The sequence below is a fragment of the Rutidosis leptorrhynchoides genome, chromosome 6 (assembly GCF_046630445.1).
Source record: "Rutidosis leptorrhynchoides isolate AG116_Rl617_1_P2 chromosome 6, CSIRO_AGI_Rlap_v1, whole genome shotgun sequence".
NCBI classification, from domain to species: domain Eukaryota; kingdom Viridiplantae; phylum Streptophyta; class Magnoliopsida; order Asterales; family Asteraceae; genus Rutidosis; species Rutidosis leptorrhynchoides.
In genome coordinates, this window is record NC_092338.1 from 423,955,593 (window position 1) to 423,976,658 (window position 21,066).

Here is a 21,066-nt window from a genome sequence, read left to right on the forward strand (position 1 = left end):
ACACAAGTACGTGAAACTACATTCTATGGTTGAATTATCGAAATCGAATATGCCCCTTTTTATTAAGTCTGGTAATCTAAGAATTAGAGAACAGACAACCTAATTGACGCGAATCCTAAAGATAGATCTATTGGGCCTAACAAACCCCATCCAAAGTACCGGATGCTTTAGTACTTCGAAATTTATATCATATCCGAAGGGTGTCCCGGAATGATGGGGATATTCTTATATATGCATCTTGTTAATGTCGGTTACCAGGTGTTCACCATATGAATGATTTTTATCTCTATGTATGGGATGTGTATTGAAATATGAAATCTTGTGGTCTATTATTATGATTTGATATATATAGATTAAACCTATAACTCACCAACATTTTTGTTGACGTTTTAAGCATGTTTATTCTCAGGTGATTATTAAGAGCTTCCGCTGTCGCATACTTAAATAAGGACGAGATTTGGAGTCCATGCTTGTATGATATTGTGTAAAAACTGCATTCAAGAAACTTATTTTGTTGTAACATATTTGTATTGTAAACCATTATGTAATGGTCGTGTGTAAACAGGATATTTTAGATTATCATTATTTGATAATCTACGTAAAGCTTTTTAAACCTTTATTGATGAAATAAAGGTTATGGTTTGTTTTAAAATGAATGCAGTCTTTGAAAAACGTCTCATATAGAGGTCAAAATCTCGCAACGAAATCAATTAATATGGAACGTTTTTAATCAATAAGAACGGGACATTTCATTATTGACTTGTAGCTGTCCTTTTGTTATTGGTTAAAAACAAAAAGACCTTTAGGCGTTAATTTTATCGACGTGCCTAAGAGTTGGCATTTTGGTATGTGTCTGTGCTTATCGTTGTTAATATTAATGTTTTCTTGTTCATTGTTGTGGTTGTGCTTATCGATATTAATGTTAATGTTTTTTGTTAAGAGTACTTATATAACTCTATAGGTACCCTTAACACTTTCATATGTAATTTACTCATTTTCTCTTGCAGAAAATGCCAACTCATATGCGTGTAATCAAGTTAAAGGTTAATATCAAACCTATTATAGGTGGCAATGTGACAAGTTAATATACTTAACTGGTTTTGTGTCGAAATGGGTAATGTTTTGGTATGGTCGAAATGGATTGACCCAAATATATTTGTAGTGGCGAAGAGAAACTTGGATCGGACAATGTCGAAGGCCGAATAGAAACCAGGTGTTCATATTTCTTCTTTGACATTAAAATATGCAAGACATAGTTGAAAAACAATAATAAGTGAGCTGTATAATCAATGTTCTATAACTATTTTACAGCTACCTACTAATTAGCAATTTAGGATTTTCCTCAATCAGTGTAACTTGCTTTGTTGTGTAATCACAAGTAATAGAACTACTTATTAAGATTATGGTATAGTCAAGACATGTTTAATTGTACTTTCTTAAGGAGTTGTCTAACTTTTTTTTCTTCTTCAAAAACTATCTTTATAAAAACTCGAGAACTTAAAAAAAATGAAGTCTCGCAATAAAGATACAACAGAGGCATCAAGGCCCAAACAAACTGGACTAGCAAATACATCAAACCAACATTCAAACCCATGATACTACAATTTAATTGTTTAATTGTGTTATCATGGCTGAAATTCTCTTAGAATATCATCATTTTATAAAACTTGCGAAATCGCGGGTCTTTAACTAGTAAAACTGTAAAAAATGGGTCATATAAAACAAAAAGCCCGGCCCAATGATGAAAAAGGAAACTAACTACCAGTTCAACGGTTAAGATGAGAGTTAGTTTAGGGCAAGTATTGTAAATTGTAAATGCTATAAATACCTGAAACCGTATACACACACAGTTTTTAGGGCTTAAACGAACAAAATCGAAGCCGGAAAAGAGGGCTGTTCTTTCACTGTCTTATCCAAATCAATTTAACAAAAGGTGCACCTCTTAATTTGACTCGTTTTATTCGATTTAATTGTCTTTAAATCAATTATTATGTGGCAATATTTGATGCATATATTTGATTTGATGTCATTAATTGGCATTTCACAACGATTTTGCTTCTGTACGTTGTCCGTTTTTGAGTGTGATTGTTTCTGTGATGGCTGATTTTACATGCATAAAATGTTACTGAATGTACTAATTTTGAAAATATATATATTGATTTTTGTGTAATCTTACATGCACTCAGAATCAGTAATGGTACTTGTTATAGATTATAAGAAACATGAATCGCTGTGTCTTGATATACCTTTTAGTTTAGCACTTCAGTTAATAAGCTAATTTTTCGATTACATTTTCACATAAATTTAACTTTATGTCTATGCTTTAATTCTTGTAGTTAACGGATAAGGTTTTTCGAGGTGAAGTACTTAGTGTGATGTACGCGGCCTAATTTTTTTTTCCGTAACTGTTTACGAACCTTTCACTGGCCTTACAAGATATGTTTTTAGCGACGTTTGAACCTTAGACATTTTGTCAGGATGATATATCAAGACCTTGACTTAAATTCTACAGTATTTATTTTGTTTATTTATTTAAGTAGCTTCTGTTTGTGAGAGTTTCTGAATGTGAGGTTTATCGCTTGGTACATTGTTAAAAGAGTCTTACTAATTTCATAATTTGTGGTATCATTTTCGTGTATTTTAGATTGCATGCATGTAAGTAAAAAGAATCAAAAAATAGAGTGAACTAAAGTAGGTTAACATGCGTTGTTAAAGTTTTTTTTTATAACTAGTAAATGAACACATTATCCTTTCTCGATTAAAGTTTCCACTGCGATAAAATGAAAGCGTTGTTACTTCTTTCAGAAATTTAGGCACTAGCAGTAGCTTCTGCGAGATTTAGTTGTATATAAAATTCCAAGCATAGCAACTTAATGTATACATATGTCAAACAATTGTATATAACATTTTTATCATTAATAAGTAAATAGTGACTATAATACTGAAGAATCAGATTCGATTCTCTCTTATAAACTCTAGCTTTAAGCCAACCACTATTTCAAGATACCTCACAATCTTGTAATATTTAAAATCGGTAGTAATTTAGTTCGTTCAGGAAATTTAGTCAAGTTATGATCATTCTATATCACATAATCAGCTAAAAATGCTTATACAAACTTTACTCTACTTCATATATATAGTGTAGTGCATGTATCCACATATATAGGCAATAAAGCAGATTTACTTATCTATGAACTTGTACCATTTTTATTTATTAATTTATTTACCAATCTGGCCCATAAATCCAATGCCTGGCCCACTAGCGCAAAAATGAACTCGCTGGAACTGATATAAATACTCCTAACTTCATAGTCATAACGTTTAGGGCTTGAATGAGAAAAGTGGATCCTGGCTGAGTGGTACTATCATATTATCTTGAATAGAAACATGTATCTGTTATTATTTCTACTATTTTAGTAGATAGAATTGAATTCACATTAATTTTCTATTTTTGAAACGTTTTGATTGTATACCTTTTTTGCACTCTCTGTTTCCATAAGAGTTGTTTATGTTTAATTCGTGATGTTTTTACTGTTAGACTATGAAATGATAATATACAGCCCGATCCTTTTCCGCTGTAGCAAGGTCGGTTATCTATTCTACATTATGATCATGACTCAAATTAGAAAATTGAGGGATCGTGAATTATTAACATTACGGATTACTGAATAAGTACAACCAATCAATTCTAACTAGAAAGTGACTTAATTAGAAAGAGTTTGATCTTGGTTTCAGTTATTAGGCTCGCTCCCTTTTTTGATGTAAATTTACAACTTAGCATATATGTTCTTTTAATAAGAATCCCTGATCCCTGATTAAGGTGCATCCACTAGTTCAGTTTAAAAGTTTTGCATTTCTTACCCTTTCTTTTGAAATTACTACTTAATTAGAAATAGTTTGATCTTGATTATTAATTAGAACGAGTTTGATTTTGATTTCAGTTATTAGGCTCCTTTTTCTGATGTAAAAATTTACAACTTAGCATATATGTTCTTTTAATAAGAATCCCTGATCCCTGATTAAGGTGCATCCACTACTTCAGCTTGGAAGTTTTACATTTCTTACCCTTTTTTTAAAATTATTATCTGATTACAATCTTCGGTCATCTGCTGTTACTAATTTGGTGAGGAACTCACATGTTATACAATTTTTAATTTTAGCATTTTAGTGATCCTGAATAAGTTTTTTGATTTGTGGGCTTGAGTTTTAAAGATGGATCGGTACCATAAGGTGGAAAAACCAAAAGCAGATCAAGCAATTGCTGAGAATGAGATCCGAATTACTAGCCAAGGAAGGATGCGAAACTATATCACCTATGCCATGAATTTGCTTCAGGTATTTTTCTCCACATTGAGCAACAATTGTTGCCAGGTGGACTAATAATTCAAGATATCTGGTCAACTTTGTACCCTTAATAGGAAAAAGGCTCTTCGGAAATAGTGTTTAAAGCAATGGGCAGAGCAATCAACAAGACCGTAACAATTGTGGAGCTGATAAAGGTATTTAATGCTCTGAGTCAACTTTCTCATTCTTAATCGTTTATTAGTAATGATTTCTAGAGTTACTGTCTTGCAGAGAAGAATTGTTGGTCTTCATCAAATTACGTCCATTGGATCAATAGACATAACTGATACGTGGGAACCACTAGAAGAAGGCCTACTTCCGTAAGTTCATCATTGTTCTCGTTTTTAGAAAAGAACGGTCTTTGATGATGTATGATGTCTATTGAAAGTTTGTATCCTCAAAATATGCATAATATATCTATATGTTATGTTTTGTACTTCTGTCAGTCTGGAAACCACAAGGCACGTTTCAATGATTACTGTAACTCTCTCTATAAAGGAGCTCGATACATCATCTATTGGGTGAGTTTTTTTTTTTCTTTTTCCGTATTTGTATGTATCTGTTTCTATAATAATTACTGATATCGGTGAATGAAATAGCTATATGTATATGCTTATTGTTATTATTATTAATATTTTCTGTAGTTGTAGTTTTGTATTCTTTTTAATATTTTAGTTTTCTTGATATTAGTGAATGAGATAGCTATTTGCTTACAGGTACCTTACTATTATTATTATTATCTCTGATAATTGAGATCTTTGTACTCTATATTAATCAGACACAGTTTCTTCCCTTCGAGTGTGATTTTGTGTATTGATGTAAACAAGCAGTCTGTATCTTAACGATGCGTATATCTCCTACTTTTTGACCCGTTAGAATCAGTAAAACCCTCAGACAATGTTCACAATTTTTAGCTCTTCCGTTTAAGGCTTTCAAGTTGATGTAGTTGTATAAACATGTGTCGACTAGTAAATGAAAAGTTTTTTAATGGTAAAGTTTAAAAGCTTCCAAGAAGCTTAAAGCTATAACAAACAATTATACGACTATATAAGTTAACAACCTGGGTAGTTAGGTGATTATAAAATTTAAACTTTGAATGGGGCAGAATGAGATGTATGTGATACAAAAAGTAATTTTTATCTAGTGAAAATGTAAAGTTTTGATCGATTGTATTTTATAATCATTTCTTGTTATTACATTTATATATTTAAGGTTAGTCTTACTTATGTGGTAATTGCTATGAAATGTTTTCAGGTATCAGCCCCCATTGCCCGCTGACCAGGTGAAGGTGGAAACTGATTTCGAGTATGACGGAGGTATGACGTTCTACTCTGTACATTCTTAATTATGTTAACTTATATATCTATATTTTTCCGTATTCTTCTTTATGCAGAGGGTTCACCTACTGCTAGAGGCAGGGGACGTAGTGGAAGGGGAAGAGGAAGGGGAAGGGCGGGGTCCAGATCCATGCCTGGTATGACCCACTTTGTTCAATTCGGTTTTTAAGTTGACTTTTCATAAATTCTCTCTCTTTCTTGTTGATACTTATCTACCGCAAGTTTACATGGGTTAATAATGTAATTAATGTTTAGTTTTCCATACCACGTGTAAATACGTAAAGGGTTACTTTAATTACATACAATTGTAAAAAAATTACCAACGAATTTGGATAAACGAAAAAGAACAAGAAATGCAAATAAGATCTTTAAGTCTTGACTTCTGACGTGTCTACGATGATATTGACAGGAAATGGTTATGCATCAGGAGAGTACGAAGACGGGGGATGGGATGGACCTCGTGATTTCTCTAGGGGGGGCAGGGGCCGAGGAGGACGAGGTCGTAATTTCAGAGGTCGTGGAAGGGGAGGTTATCGTAATGGTCCTGGACCTAATGTGGATGATGATGAGTATGGTGGTGGATATAATCAAGAAATACCCATGCAACAGGGACGAGGTACTGGTTCCTTGTTTTGTCAATCTCGAAAACTATAAGTATAAATATATACTTATGAATTGGTTGATTTGGGTTATCTGCTACGTCTTTGATTGATCGAATGTGTCAACTCAGGAAATTTTAGTGGTCCTATTTGTGCATAAAAGTGTATTCTTAGTGAATGGAACCTACAGTTTGTTTTTTTTAATATTAATGATTAAACATATTAGTTAATTATGCATAAAAAATAGATAGAAAAGTGCGGGTCGACCCAGTTATATCACATATTGCCTTGATTAATACAAGTTCTTTAATCACGAATACACATTGTGATCAACCTGATATGATCTTTGCCTTTTTTGCTTTTTAGCACAACTTTTCTGTTCGCCTGTTTTACCCTTCAGGAAATGAAAAAAACTGTTATGGGCTGACGTTTGGATTAATGGCTGTACAAACCTTCGTTTATCTTTTGATCCCATCCGTCTGATTTTTTGTATATATGATTTGTATTTTGTTGAGCTGTTCAGGGCGTGGACGTGGCATGAGGGGAACTCGTGGCAGGGGTCGTGGTTTCAGATCAAATCGGCCGATTCTAGCTGCAGCTACTGCTGGAGGTGCTTAAATATAGACTTGTTTTACAGTGATAATGGTTTGCTTGTGGTCAAGGTTTTATGATTATGGTACCTTATTATTTTCAGTTTAGGACATGAGTTTGTAAGAGTTTTTAGATTAATTTTTATTTTAGTAACTTCAAATTTCATGTCATGCCAGCCATTTTTCTATAGTGAGCTTGAGCTTAAATTTCAATATATTCTTTTTCTCTTTAAGTTTCATATCATCTTTTAGGCTTATTTATACTTGTGATCTAAACCTACTTATGTGAGGAAGCTTGGTATGTAGATTGTGTAGAACGCCCATATTTATATTCCTATTAATCAGTTTCAATAGATAATAGTGTTGGAATAAGAACTTTGTAGCTTATGTGGTAGTGGTCTGACTCTCTTAGCGAGTTGTAGCATTTTCTTAACCCTCGAACTCCACCTTTCGCACATCGGGTTGCGGGTCAGTGGGGTTTTACCGCCCATGCCCTCGGATTGGGTCGGGTTTTCTCCTGGGCAGCAGTTGAGGGCGGAATATGCAGTTGCGGGAGATGAACGCGTGGGTGGTTTAGTCCCTTGGGTGAAGCCGAACTCTTGTTCAATAAAAAAGAAAAAGATAATAGTTTTGGAAAGTTTTAAAGTTCTTCATCAACGGATATGAGATGTTATAGGGGTTGTTTGGAATTTGATTTGGCGGATATTTGCTTAATCTACTCTAAATGATGAGCATTGCTAAAATCTAAATCCGTGTAAAACTGTATTATTCATGATGTAATAATGTTTATATCTAGGTTTGAGCAGAGAGATAATTGTTGGACACTAATCGTTTCGATCACTTTAAAAATAGATTGCGTCATGTTGGGATAACTGGTGATAGAGCTGCATCTATGCTGGTGCTTTGAAACAGTGACTTTCAGCTATATTTTGCGTTGATCATGGTAATTAGTACCCAATAGACAAACATCCAAAATTAACATTTCCAGTTTTCTACCATTGTTGATAAGTATTAGTTAGACAAAATTGCACGGATTGTCCATAATGTTTGTATTAAAATGCACGGTTAACCTTTATCTCTTTTTTCCGACCTACATGACCCTGAACTATCACTTTTTAACTTGAATGACGCAACCATTAACACCCGTTAGTTTTTGAACGTTAAGTATGCTCACATGCCAATCACGTGAGGTCAATTTAGTCCACAAATGTTTTATTTGTTGGAGAATAACCACGTGAGGGCAATTGCATGTAAGCTTATGTTTGTCCTATTCTATTTTGATTTGATTTGATTTGAACATCCCTTTCGATCTCTGTATTTCTTGCCTTGGAATTTTGAACATTCTACAATTTACTGATTGCATTTAGTTTTTACGACTACCGTTATGTATAAATCTATATTACAATACACTTTGACAATTCTAGATTAAATATTTAAATCTATATATTGAACAAGCTCTACTGACAAATCGAAAAAAAATTAATAAACCCAATCCGCAAATTGAATACACTCTGTACACGTGAATCAAGAAAAGAAACAAGAATTGTTTTTGTAACTCTTGCAACTTCCTATGCGTGCAACTTGTAAACGAAACAAGAATTAATTCTTTTACCTCTTCCAAATTGCTGTAAACGTGCAAATCGAAAATGAAACGTAATTAGTTTTTTTATTTCTTTTGGAGACCAGCGATTTCCGAGTCGTAATTTTGTGACGGTGGTGTTTCACTTGAAAGACTTTGGGGTTTTATTGGTTGAAATTTGAAGATTGGAACCGTATTGGGTTGCTCAAAATCAGTATGTTTTAACTCATCAAAATCGCTATTTCATTAATCGACATATAAAGAGGAGGATTACAACGATGGGTATATTCTTCAACATATAAAATATTTGTAGACTAAATTTCCCTCATGTGCTTGGCATGTGATCGTACTTAACGTCCAAAAACTAACGATTGTTAGTGGTTAGGTCATCCAAGTCGAAAAGTGATAGTTCAAGGTCATCTAGGTTGAAAAAAAAGATAAAGGTTAACTGTGCATTTTGATACAAACATTATGGACCATCCGTGCAATTTTGTCTATTAGTTAAGTTGCATAATTTGTACATTAGAATTTAATGATTTAGAGAACATACTTGCATAATATGGACTATGTTTGAAAAGGGTCGAAAATGGTCATGTGATATCCCATACATATGAGTAAACATATTCGCTCTAGTCTCTAGAGTAACTTCAACATAAACAATCTCATTCGTTTATCTATTTTATGTGGTACTCCGTATATGTTTGACATTCATGCGTGCTTCTAGGCGGGGTCGGGTGTAAGGTCATTTTTAGTACCTGAAGAGATATGAGCAGATGGGTTGGGTACTCAGGTTTATCCGCCATCAGAAAGAATAAAAAACTATGTCCGCTTTTCATGTGTTGTAGGAGATTCATAGTACCACATTTGACCGATCCCATTTCAGCCTAATTTTTTTATTCACCTGTTCTGCTACAGTTAAAACACTAAAACTCAAATAGATCGATCATAATTAAATGTGTGCAAAATAACTTACAAATCCATTTTTACTAATGCATAAAAGTAAAATGGGATAATATTTTGTTGACGCAGGATTTGATGAAAAATTATCACTTAGATCGAGGTATTCCTAGATGTGCATTCAAGGTGGATATTCAAAAAGCATACGATACTGTTGATTGGAATTTTCTTGAATATATTCTGCATCAATTTGGATTTCATACTACTATGGTCAACTGGATTATGAAGTGTGTCTCAACGACGTCTTTTTCTTTAAATGTGAACGGAGAGCTTCATGGTTTTTTTCAAGGAAAAAGGGGTTTGCGCCAGGGGGACCCATTGTCTCCTTACCTTTTTACGATTATTATGGAGGTTTTAACTCTTATGCTGAAACGGGGAGTTAATTCGCCGGAGTTGTTTCGATACCATCCAAAGTGTGAAAAACAAGAGATTATTAATCTTTGTTTCGCGGATGATTTATTTTTGTTCTCGTGTGCCAATAAAGAATTGGTTCGTGTTATTGCTAATGCTCTCGAGGAGTTTAAGTTGTGTTCGGGTCTTGTTCCAAGCATGCCAAAAAGTACTGTTTTTCTAGCCAACTGTTCGAATGCAGCTAAAAGTCAGATTTTGGATATCATGCCGTTTGCGGAAGGTAAGTTACCTATTCAATATTTAGGTGTTCCGCTTATTTCGTCTAGACTTATGAACCAGGAGTGTCAAGTCCTTGTGGAAAGAATAAGGCACAAGTTAGATGATTGGAAGAATAAATTCTTATCTTTCGCCAGTAGAGTTCAACTCGTCATTTTGGTCCTGACCTCGATGCAAGTATATTGGTCGTCAGTTTTCATTCTTCCGGATTCTATAATTAAAGATATCGAAAAGCTTATGAGGGGTTTTTTATGGAGTCAAGGCGAGATGAAAAAAGGAAAGGCGAAAGTAAAATGGGATGATGTTTGTTTGTCGAAGGAGGAAGGCGGCCTTGAGATTAAAAGGCTTAAAGGATGGAATGTGGCTTTGATGTCCTATCATTTATGGAGTCTCATTACTCATAAGCAATCGCTTTGGGTCAAGTGGATACATGAGTATAGGTTGAGTTCGAAAAGTGTGTGGGAGGTTTCGGTTCAATCCATGGATAGTTGGGGGTGGCGTAAAATCTTGCATATTCGAGACATTATTCGCCCGTATATTATACATCAGATTGGAAATGGTAGCTCATGTTCGGCTTGGTATGACACTTGGTGTGATCTTGGTTCGTTGGCAAATATAGTTTCTTACAGAGACATCAATTCAGCCGGGTATTCTACTACGTCTAAAGTTCACGATGTTGTTGATCAATCAGGATGGAAGTGGCCTACCAATTGGAACCTAAAGTATCCAATCTTGAATTTAATTCAACCACCTGTGATTAATAATGAGGATGACAAAGTAAATTGGCGAGATGCAGATGGAAATATGCAGCAATTTTCAGTGGGGACTGTTTGGCATACCATAAGGCCTCGTGCAAGTGTTGTTGGATGGTATTCGGTGATATGGCACGCTCATTGTATTCCTAGACACGCTTTTGTTACATGGCTTTTAGTTAGGGAGAAACTTAAAACTCATGACAAAGTTAAGCCGTGGGAAAACATGCCAGGAAATAATTTGGTTTGCGCTTTTTGCAAGCAACAACCGGATTCGCATGTTCATTTATTTTTCGAGTGCGCATTCCCGAAGAGTATTTGGATGAAGGTTTTGAATGTCATTGAGTTACCGATGTTAGTTCAAGGTTGGAAAGAGTTCATTCAGCATGTTAGTCCTTTTGCCCATCGGAAAGTCGCGAGAGTTATTATTGCGAAACTAATGTTTTCCGCTTCTATTTACTTTATATGGATGGAGATAAATAATCGATGTTTCAATGGGAAGATTCGTTCGGCGGATCAGGTTTTTGACTTGGTTTTTTCCACTGTTAGATTGAAGCTCATGACGTTGAAGTTCAAGAATTCAAGTAAGGTGCGTCTTCTTAAAGATCGATGGAAGATCCCATAAGGAGTTTGGGGTGGTTTGAGCAATGTTTTGTTGGTCGTCTTTGTGATGTTGAGTTGTGGTCGTTAGTTTTAACGCCTTTTATACGATAGAAATTTTTATTTTTTTTTAAAAAGTTAAGTTTCTGCCCAGACAAAGGCAATTGCCGCGATGCGGCTCCTTTGGTCGCGGCGCGACACACAATGGAATTTTGACCCATGTTTAGCTGCCTTTCTGTCACCAAATCAAGCTTTATGCCGCGGCGCGACACCATTTGCCGCGTCGCGACATTACACGGGAGCTGGAACTATCCTGCAACTTAATAACTAAAACCACATTTTTACCAAGTCATTAACTCGAAACACACCAAATCATCATAAAGCATATTTAAACTTGATAAAAACCAGTTTCTAACATCATTCGACACTACAAACATCCTTTAAGTCAAGAAAACGCGTTTACACATTTCAAATACATCATTAGGTCCCAAAACTTGACGACATCATAAATGACAAGCACAAAAGACTCGGCGTTGATAAGCGGTACCAATAGAGCTTGATTCAAAAGAGACTTGCATTACCACTTACTCTAATGCCACTGCTCCTCTAACTTCAAACGGGTTCCTTGCCTTCACGATGACTTTTCGTTCCTAAAAACATAAAACATCACGGGGGTAAGCTTTTACACTTAGTGAGTTATAGGCGAATAATATAGCATAAAACATTGGGCATAACAATCACATTACTTGTCTTTCAACCTAACGGTTGCTTACTTACTTTCGGATCCGACTAATCACTTACCATAGACATAACTTACTAGGCCAACCCTAGTAATTATGTCTAAGCTAGCCATAGGCATACTCTTATGCCTAAGCTACTTTAACCACATTTCGATCATACACATACACATAGACACCCAAAGTGTCTAAGCTAAACCATCCATAGACAAGATTACTAAGCAACCTTAATAATCTTGCCTAAGCTAAACATCATTCATAGATATAATTATTAGGCGAACCTAATAATTCTATCTAAGCTACTCAACTAGTGCACTTAGTCATTACTCTCTTGCACGGATGCAATCCGAGAACACTAAGCCACTCTTGACCCGCCCAATTTACCCCCTATGAACTCACCTTGATTAAACGGATTTCCTTGATCACTTGAGGCTCCTTTACCTTGATTAGCACCTATACATGAGCTAATCTCATCAATAACATAACTCAATCAAAATTACAACATTCATAAACTTCCACACCTTTATACACTTATACATTGACTTAACCCCCTATTTGCTACCATATACACATAAACACTTACATACATAGCATTTAACTTACCTTTTCCAATACAACAACATTATCAAGCCAACATCATTTCCTTAATCATACAAATCTCTAGTTCATCTCATATAATCATAACATGCAGTTCCTTCAAATCTTCCATTAAACATCAAAATGTGCATAAATCCATTTCCATTACTAGCAACCCTAATTCATCAATTATTCAAATTTCATCACTTACAACAATGTAACATTTCATGTATAAGCTTTCTTCTTCATAAATTTCAACTAAAACACATAAACATTTCATTGAGGCATTTCATCAAACACCTAGTGTGCATGACTTGATTCTAAGCTAGAACATCATCAAATTCACCATCTTCATATCACAAACACAAAATGCAAGTTCATACATGAATTTACTTCCAAAATCACTAACAAATTCGCTTTAAATCATACAAGTGTGCACAATTTCAATAAACAACAACCTTTAAGCTAGAGATTCATCACAAACACTCAATATTAGCAATACTTAGACATAAACATTCATACCTTGTCTCTAGGGATTCAAGAACCCTAATTGTGCACAAAGAAGAAGAATTTGAAGATTTAAAGCTTGCTAGAATGATTAAGGCACACTAGATTGCACCAATTTTTAATTGCATGAACAAAATTTCTTCAATTAAAGACTCCCTCTTCTTCCTCCTTGTTGAGTCGACATATACAACACACACATACACTTCTGTATTATTTTTTTGCAACTGATATTCATTTATCAGTATTTTACTTCTTTTTATTAAAATAACTTTATCTTATTTGCACTTTCTACCCTCCACACCAAAACTCTATCATGGGAGGGCCTAAATTCTAACTTTTCATCTCTAGCCCCCTTCCAACTTAACTAACAAACATTAACTATTATCCATTTAATTAAAATAAATCATACCATCCAATTACTTAATAATTAAATTATATAAAATAATACCTTAATTAATTGGGATGTTACAACTCTCCCCCTCTTGGATTGTTCGCATCCCCGCGAACCATTCTTGGTGCAACGATGGATAATACTTCATAAGCCATTCTTCGGGTTCCCACACATTCGAAACCCTTTCTAAATTGCCATAACACTTTCAATAACATCACCGACTTATTTCTTAATTGCTTAACCTTTTGATCCAAAATCTTTATTGGCTTTTTCGCATATCTCAACTTATCATCGACCTCAATCTCACTCAAAGGAACATAATCCCCCTCTTGGATTGTTCGCGTCCTCGCGAACCATTCTTGATGCAACGATGGATAATACTTCATAAGCCATTCTTCGGGTTCCCACGTACATTCGGAACCCTTTCTAAATTGCCATAACACTTTCAATAACATCACCGACTTATTTCTTAATTGCTTAACCTTTTGATCCAAAATCTTTATTGGCTTTTCCGCATATCTCAACTTATCATCGACCTCAATCTCACTCAAAGGAGCATAAGTTGATTCATCCGCCAAACACTTCCTCAATTGAGACACATGAAACGTGTCGTGAATATTACTCAATTCATCGGGTAAAGCTAAACGATAGGCTACCTTCCCGACTTTTGCCACTATCTCAAATGGTCCCACAAACCTTGGACCCAATTTTTACCTTTTTCTAAAACGAATAATACCCTTCCATGGGGAAACTTTTAGCATTACCTTATCACCCACTTGAAATTCTATCGGCTTCCTCCTTTTATCCACATAAGACTTTTGTCGATCTTGTGCCGCCTTCATTCTTTCACGAATTTGATCTATCATTTCGGTTGTTTGTTGTACTATTTCCGTGCTTCCTAATTCCCTTTGACCCACTTCACCCCAACATATTGGGGTTCTACATCTCCTTCCATACAACATCTCATAAGGCGCCATTCCGATCGTAGAATGATAACTATTATTATACGAAAATTCAACTAAAGGTAGGTGAGCATCCCAACTACCACCAAAATCAATGACGCACGCTCTTAACATATCCTCAAGAGTTTGGATAGTTCGCTCACTTTGACCATCCGTTTGTGGGTGAAACGCGGTACTCACATGCAACTTAGTACCCATCTCTTCTTGAAACTTTCTCCAATATCGTGAGGTAAATTGAGTGTCGCGGTCCGAAACAATGGAAAGCGGTACTCCATGTCTTGCTACAACCTCTTTCATATACAATTTGGACATTGCTTCCGACGATGAAGCTTCCCTTATTGCCAAAAATAACGCACTCTTAGTTAATCTATTAACAATAACCCAAATTGCGTCGTGTTGTCGAGGGGTCTGAGGCAACTTAGTCACTAAATCCATTGTAATATGTTCCCATTTCCAAACCGGTACTTCTAATGGTTGCATCTTACCGTAAGGCATTTGATGATCGGCTTTCACTTGAATACAAGTAAGACATTTATGCACATACTTAACTATATCCCTCTTCATTCCCGGCCACCAATAGTCTTTCCTTAGATCTCTATACATTTTCGTAGCACCGGGGTGAATTGAATACTTAGGTTTGTGAGCTAAGTCAAGGAGCTCACTTCTAACACCACTTTGTAAAGGTACCCAAATTCTCCCATATCTAAGCCTTAGACCACAAGAATCTATTATAAAATCATTAACTTGCCCCTTGATTCTTTCTTTTCTCACGTTTTCGGGTGATAATGCTTCACCTTGTGCAACTTGGATACTATCAAATATTTGAGGTGATATTACCATAGCCAAACTCGTTATCTTAATCGGTTGGTGACTCGACTTCCTACTAAGAGCATCCGCCACTGCGTTAGCCTTCCCGGGGTGATACAAAATTTCACAATCATAATCTTTCACCAAGTCGAGCCCTCTCCTTTGCCTATCATTCAAATCCCTTTGATCGAATAAATACTTTAGGTTCTTATGATCGGTATAAATAGAGAACTTAACACCATAAAGATAATGACGCCAAATTTTCAAAGCAAAAACCACGGCCGTTAATTCTAAATCATGCGTGGGATAACGTTTTTCATGTTCCTTCAATTATCGGGACGCATAAGCTATGACTTTCCCATTTTGCATTAACACACACCCTAAACCTTTCTTAGAAGCATCGCAATAAACCATCATATTCTCATTCCCTTCTGGTAAAACTAGTATAGGAGCTTGAACAAGTTTCTCCTTAAGGAGTTGAAACGCTTGTTCTTGCTTTTCTTCCCATCTCCAAGGCACACTTTTACGAGTCAACTTTGTGAGTGGGGTGGCTATTCTAGAAAAATCTTGTATAAACCGTCGATAATACCCCGCTAAGCCTAGAAAACTCCTAACTTCGGTGGGATTTGTAGGTGGTTCCCATCTCATTATCGCCTCAATCTTTACCGGATCAACACAAATACCCTTCTTATTAATGACATGTCCCAAAAATTGAACTTCACGAAGCCAAAACTCACATTTAGAGAACTTAGCAAACAACTTTTCTCTTCTTAAAGTTTCTAATACTTGTCGTAAATGCACCGCATGCTCCTCTTCCCCTTTAGAATACACCAAAATATCATCAATAAATACAATCACAAACCTATCGAGCATCGGTCGACAAACCCTATTCATCAAATCCATAAACGCGGCCGGAGCATTAGTTAACCCAAAAGGCATAACCACAAATTCATAATGACCATACCTTGTACGAAAAGCTGTTTTAGGGGTATCTTCTTCCCTCGCCTTTAATTGATGATAACCCGATCTTAGATCTATCTTTGAAAAGAAACATGCACCTTGTAATTGATCAAACAAATCATCTATCCTCGGCAATGGATATTTATTCTTAATAGTAACCTTATTCAATTCATGATAATCTATACACATTCTCATTGTCCCATCCTTCTTTTTCACAAACAAAACTGGAGCTCCCCAAGGTGAACTACTAGGACGTATAAAACCTTTATCTATCAAATCTTGTAGTTGAGTCATCATTTCTCTCATTTTCAACGGGGCTAATCGATAAGGTGCTTTAGCAATTGGCGTGGCTCCGGGAATCAAATCTATTCTAAACTCTACCTCTCGTTCGGGAGGTACACCGGGTAACTCATTCGGAAACACATCCGGAAACTCATTAACTATCGGTACATCACTTAATTCAACAACCTTCTTTGAATCATCTACCACATGTGCCAAAAACGCACAACACCCATGAGACATAAATCTTTTAGCCCTAGCATACGTGCATATAGGAATAGCACGCCTAGCCCGTTCCCCATAAATCCATATAACTTTCCCACTTGGTGATTGAACTAACACAATTTTCTTACGACACAAAATTATCCCTTCATTGTCATCTAGCCAATCCATACCCACAATTACTTGAAATTCTCCCATATGTATGGGTATTAAATCTATAACAAACTTTTCATCATCCAAAATAATTTCACATCCCTTAATGATACTATACACCATGACGGTTTTATTATCCGCTATCTCAACCTCTAAAGGATGCTCTAACTTACTTGGGGTCATGTCAAAATGTTTACAAAAAGAATGAGAAACAAATGACCGCGTAGCACCGGAATCAAATAAAACATGCGCAGGTAAAGAGTTTACAATAAAGGTACATGACACCACATTTTGGGACTCCTTCGCTTCAAGTGCGGTAATCTGATGAGCTCGGGCTCTTGGTCGGCTATCACTAGTCTTCGGTTCCGTCTTAACCTCCTTCTTAACACTACCACTAGCTAAATTCTTCTTATACTCCGGACATTCGGCTTGAAAGTGACCCTTTTCAAAACAATAATAACACTGTTTACCCTTCTTAGGACATTCGGCGGCCCTATGTGTGACAACCCGGAAATTTTTGACCAAATTTAAACTTAATCTTTGTATGATTAACATTTTCGACACGATAAGCAAAGTCTGTAAAACTGAATCTCAAAATTTTTGAACTACTTTTATATATTTAAATACCCTTCGGTTGTTTTCGACGATTCGCGAACAATTATATGTAAATAGATACATATATACTATAACTTGAAAATGTAACGATGTATTAATTGTTTGATACCGTACATTAAACTTATTGGTTTAAATATCTATTTGAATATATATGATAAGTTGAAATATTTATTATTAAAATTAATTATAAATAACTTCCAATGTGTATTTAAAAACTGATTTATGTATATTAAAAAGATATATACATATATATAATTTCTAGTTATTTAGTAAACGATAGTAACATTCATTTATTGATTCGATTGATATTTAGATAAGTTAACTAAAGCGTTTAAGATGAACCAGTAAAACACTAATTTGCTACAGTATTTTCAAATTGCTACAGTACCCAAAATGCTACATTGTCTTCGAAAATCACTATTTGCTACAGTGAAATTGACTTGCTACAGTGAATTGCTACAGTAAAACACTATTTCAAAATAAATAAATAAATATATGTATATACTACGAGACGATGATTTATAGAAGCAAATAACCAAAACACTTAATTGATTAAAGCTACACTTAGAGTGACATAGTTATCAATTATTAAGTTTATATTTTGACAAAGGTACGAGTCACGAAACGAAAAGTACTAGTTTTGTAACGACCCTGGAATTTCCAACGTTTATTTATTAATAATTATTATTATTAATACGTGTGATAAAACGAATGTATGTCATTACATTTACATGTTACCATGATTGCCCGAACTTGACTTTAATTGCCCGAAACGTCTTTGTGACACCCGGAACTTTCACGAATAATATTTTTAGATATTATTTACATTCATGATTAGTTTATTAATCATTTTAATTAACTAAAATTGTTAGTTAGTTACTTGGGCTTTTAATTGGATTAACTTGTTAATTACTTTCATACTTGGGCTTTTACTTAAACTTGGGCCTTGTTAGTGTTAATGGACTTATGTAAGCCCACCCTACTTCTTAATGGACTTAGTTAGCCCACCAAGAAGTTGTAAGTATCAAGTTAAATGGAAACTAGTTGGTTAACTTGCATGGAATCTAGTTATACATCTTCCCCATGAACTAACACCTTAATATCCAACTTTAATGAACTTTACAAGCTAGTAACCAAAGAACTACTCCCCCCTCCCTTTTTTGCTGCAGAACCGTGGCCTAGAAGGCCATGGTGGGAGTGTTTGAATCATTTTTGTATCACCTCTTCACTTGCATTCTCTCCTTCAAACACACACACAAAAATACTTCTAAGTTTTCTCTCTTTTTCTCTCAACTTGTAAGTAGCTTGTTCAAGTTTTTCTTCTTCTTTCTTTTGTCTTAAAACCAAATTACTTACATGCATATCATCATCATCTTTTGTTCTTTGTTTGTTGTTTAAGACTTACTAGTTGTTGTTACTTTGTTACTTGTTCTTGTTATTACTTATTTACATGTTTAAGAATCAAACTCTTTAGTTTGATTCTCCATAATATCTTGTATTTATCAAGAACACAAGAACATAAACTTACTAGTTTATGATTCTACATTTATTGTTTCAAAAGATTTAGAGTTCATGTGTTGCAAACCATACTTGTGATTCATGAAGTAAACTTAAAAGTTTACTTTCTTAAAGATCAAACCTTGGTTTGAATCTTTAAAGTATGAACAACCATGAACCTTTTCTTGTTTATTTAAGTTTACTACTTCAATTTATACACTTTAATTTCATGTAGTTAGTTTACATGGTCAAGTACTACAAGTTAGTCTTGATCTCATATCTCTTAAACAAATTAAGTTAACTTTGAAAGTTCAAGAACACACAAATAAGTTTTCCTTAAATATAACTTTGGATCTAGACTTTTGAGTCTTGGATCTTCAAGATCAAACTAAGAACTCTGTTCTACTACTTATGATCTTGATTAGTTAGTTTACTTTCAAGTTTGTAACTTGTTATTAGCTTTAAAGTCCATGTATGTATTAGATCTAAGACCTTGATGCAACTTTGGTTCATCAAACTTCATACAACTCTTAAGTGAGTTGTGCTTCATGTCTTAGACTTGCACATGGGTTATGATGGTCAAGACTTGGTTAAGATGATGTAGATACATCAATGAGTTGTACACTTGAAGCTATATGCATCAAGGATGAGAACCATGATGAACATCAAGCACCAAGACCACCGGAACCCTTTTAAACTCACTGTTCTGTCCAAAACCTACTGACCTGATGCTTATGGAACAGACCAGTAGACCTGGGCTGTTCTAACCTTGATTTTTAGATAGAACTTTTCAAGTAGATAACTTTTCATATAGGACTCGTCTTAATCCGAGTTACGGTTTAGGATTTATGGCCCTCCGATCGTTACTATGTCCTTTAACGTTGTGCAGAAATTTCTGACCTACTCGCACTTAGACCGTCGCCACAGTCAAACCAAGACGAGTTTGCTTCTGTAAATTTTACCACACTTAAGGGACTCATAGACGGAGCCATGGCCACTGGTCTCACCTTAATTCAGTAAGGGTAGAGGCCGTGGTGACTGACTGAAATCAGACTTTGTTTTAAACTACTTTCATAAACGAAACCTACCTTACGCCTTTTGTTTAATGATGAATGATGATGACCCTTAAGACCTTAATTACATACTTTTAAACCTATTAAGACGATTTACTGACTTAGTACTATTTGACTTAGGTTGAGGACTTCGGACCATTTACTTGCACACCTTTCCCGACTACTACTTTACCGCTACATATCATTGTGAGTTATAGCATTCCCTTTTTACTTTAACTTATTTTGGGAACTGAGAATACATGCGGATTTTATGTTTTACATACTAGGCACGAGTACTTAAACTTATATATGTGTGGGTTATACAACGGCATAAACATTCCCTTTAGCTCGGTAACGTTTAATCATTGGTTTTTGAACCGTGAACGCGAATCTTAGATATGGATCCATAGGGTTTGACATCCCCACTCGGGCTAGTCGCGCTAGCATTTAACGAGTGTTTAATACTTCGTAAACATACGCACTTGCCAAGTGTACTTTCAGGGGGTATAAACGTTAAGTTAGTTACCAAGTGCCCACGGTTAACATATACTTTATCATACCGTTTTGAAACGCTCTTTGTAGCACTGAAATCTCGTGGCCTACCTTACATACTGTTATACTTAAACTATAGCTCACCAACCTTTTTGTTGACGTTTTTAAGCATGTTTTTCTCAGGTGCTTGAGGTTGCTTCCGCTGTCTTACTTGTTGTGCTGTAGACACCCGCTGCTTAGAGTTGTCCACGCATGAAACTACTTTACTTTGCATTCAAACATTAGTACTTTTGAATTATGACTTGTAACGACCATTTGGGGTCACGTACACTTATTATTTGCTTCTACTTAGTGAAGCATGCTTTTGAAATGTAAAACATTTGATGTCGGTTATGACATCACCTTTTTATCGTGAATGCAACTTCTTTAAT

General features: G+C 35.1%; 1 protein-coding gene across 2 annotated transcripts; it reads left to right on the plus strand.

Annotated features, from left to right (window-relative positions):
• Positions 1-1,810: 1,810 nt before the first annotated feature.
• On the plus strand, positions 1,811-7,083 carry LOC139852802 (uncharacterized). 2 transcript variants are annotated; one of them, XM_071842134.1, is made up of 9 exons: positions 1,811-1,933; positions 4,213-4,335; positions 4,419-4,499; positions 4,576-4,664; positions 4,791-4,865; positions 5,599-5,660; positions 5,738-5,818; positions 6,091-6,297; positions 6,804-7,083. In XM_071842134.1, exons 2-9 carry the CDS (start codon positions 4,213-4,215, stop codon positions 6,896-6,898), a joined length of 813 nt encoding a protein of 270 aa, XP_071698235.1. In that variant the 5' UTR covers positions 1,811-1,933; the 3' UTR covers positions 6,899-7,083. The 2 variants fall into 2 exon arrangements, with proteins under 2 accessions (XP_071698235.1, XP_071698236.1); XM_071842135.1 differs by having other exon boundaries at positions 1,872-1,933; positions 4,205-4,335.
• Positions 7,084-21,066: the final 13,983 nt, after the last annotated feature.

Bases quoted from the DNA above. Each gene is read 5' to 3' on its own strand.
- LOC139852802 (XM_071842134.1), top strand. From the start codon at position 4,213: ATGGATCGGTACCATAAGGTGGAAAAACCAAAAGCAGATCAAGCAATT. The intron at 4,665-4,790 runs GTAAGTTCATCA...TACTTCTGTCAG, and splicing joins CTAGAAGAAGGCCTACTTCC to TCTGGAAACCACAAGGCACG. The intron at 5,661-5,737 runs GTATGACGTTCT...TTCTTTATGCAG, and splicing joins TGATTTCGAGTATGACGGAG to AGGGTTCACCTACTGCTAGA.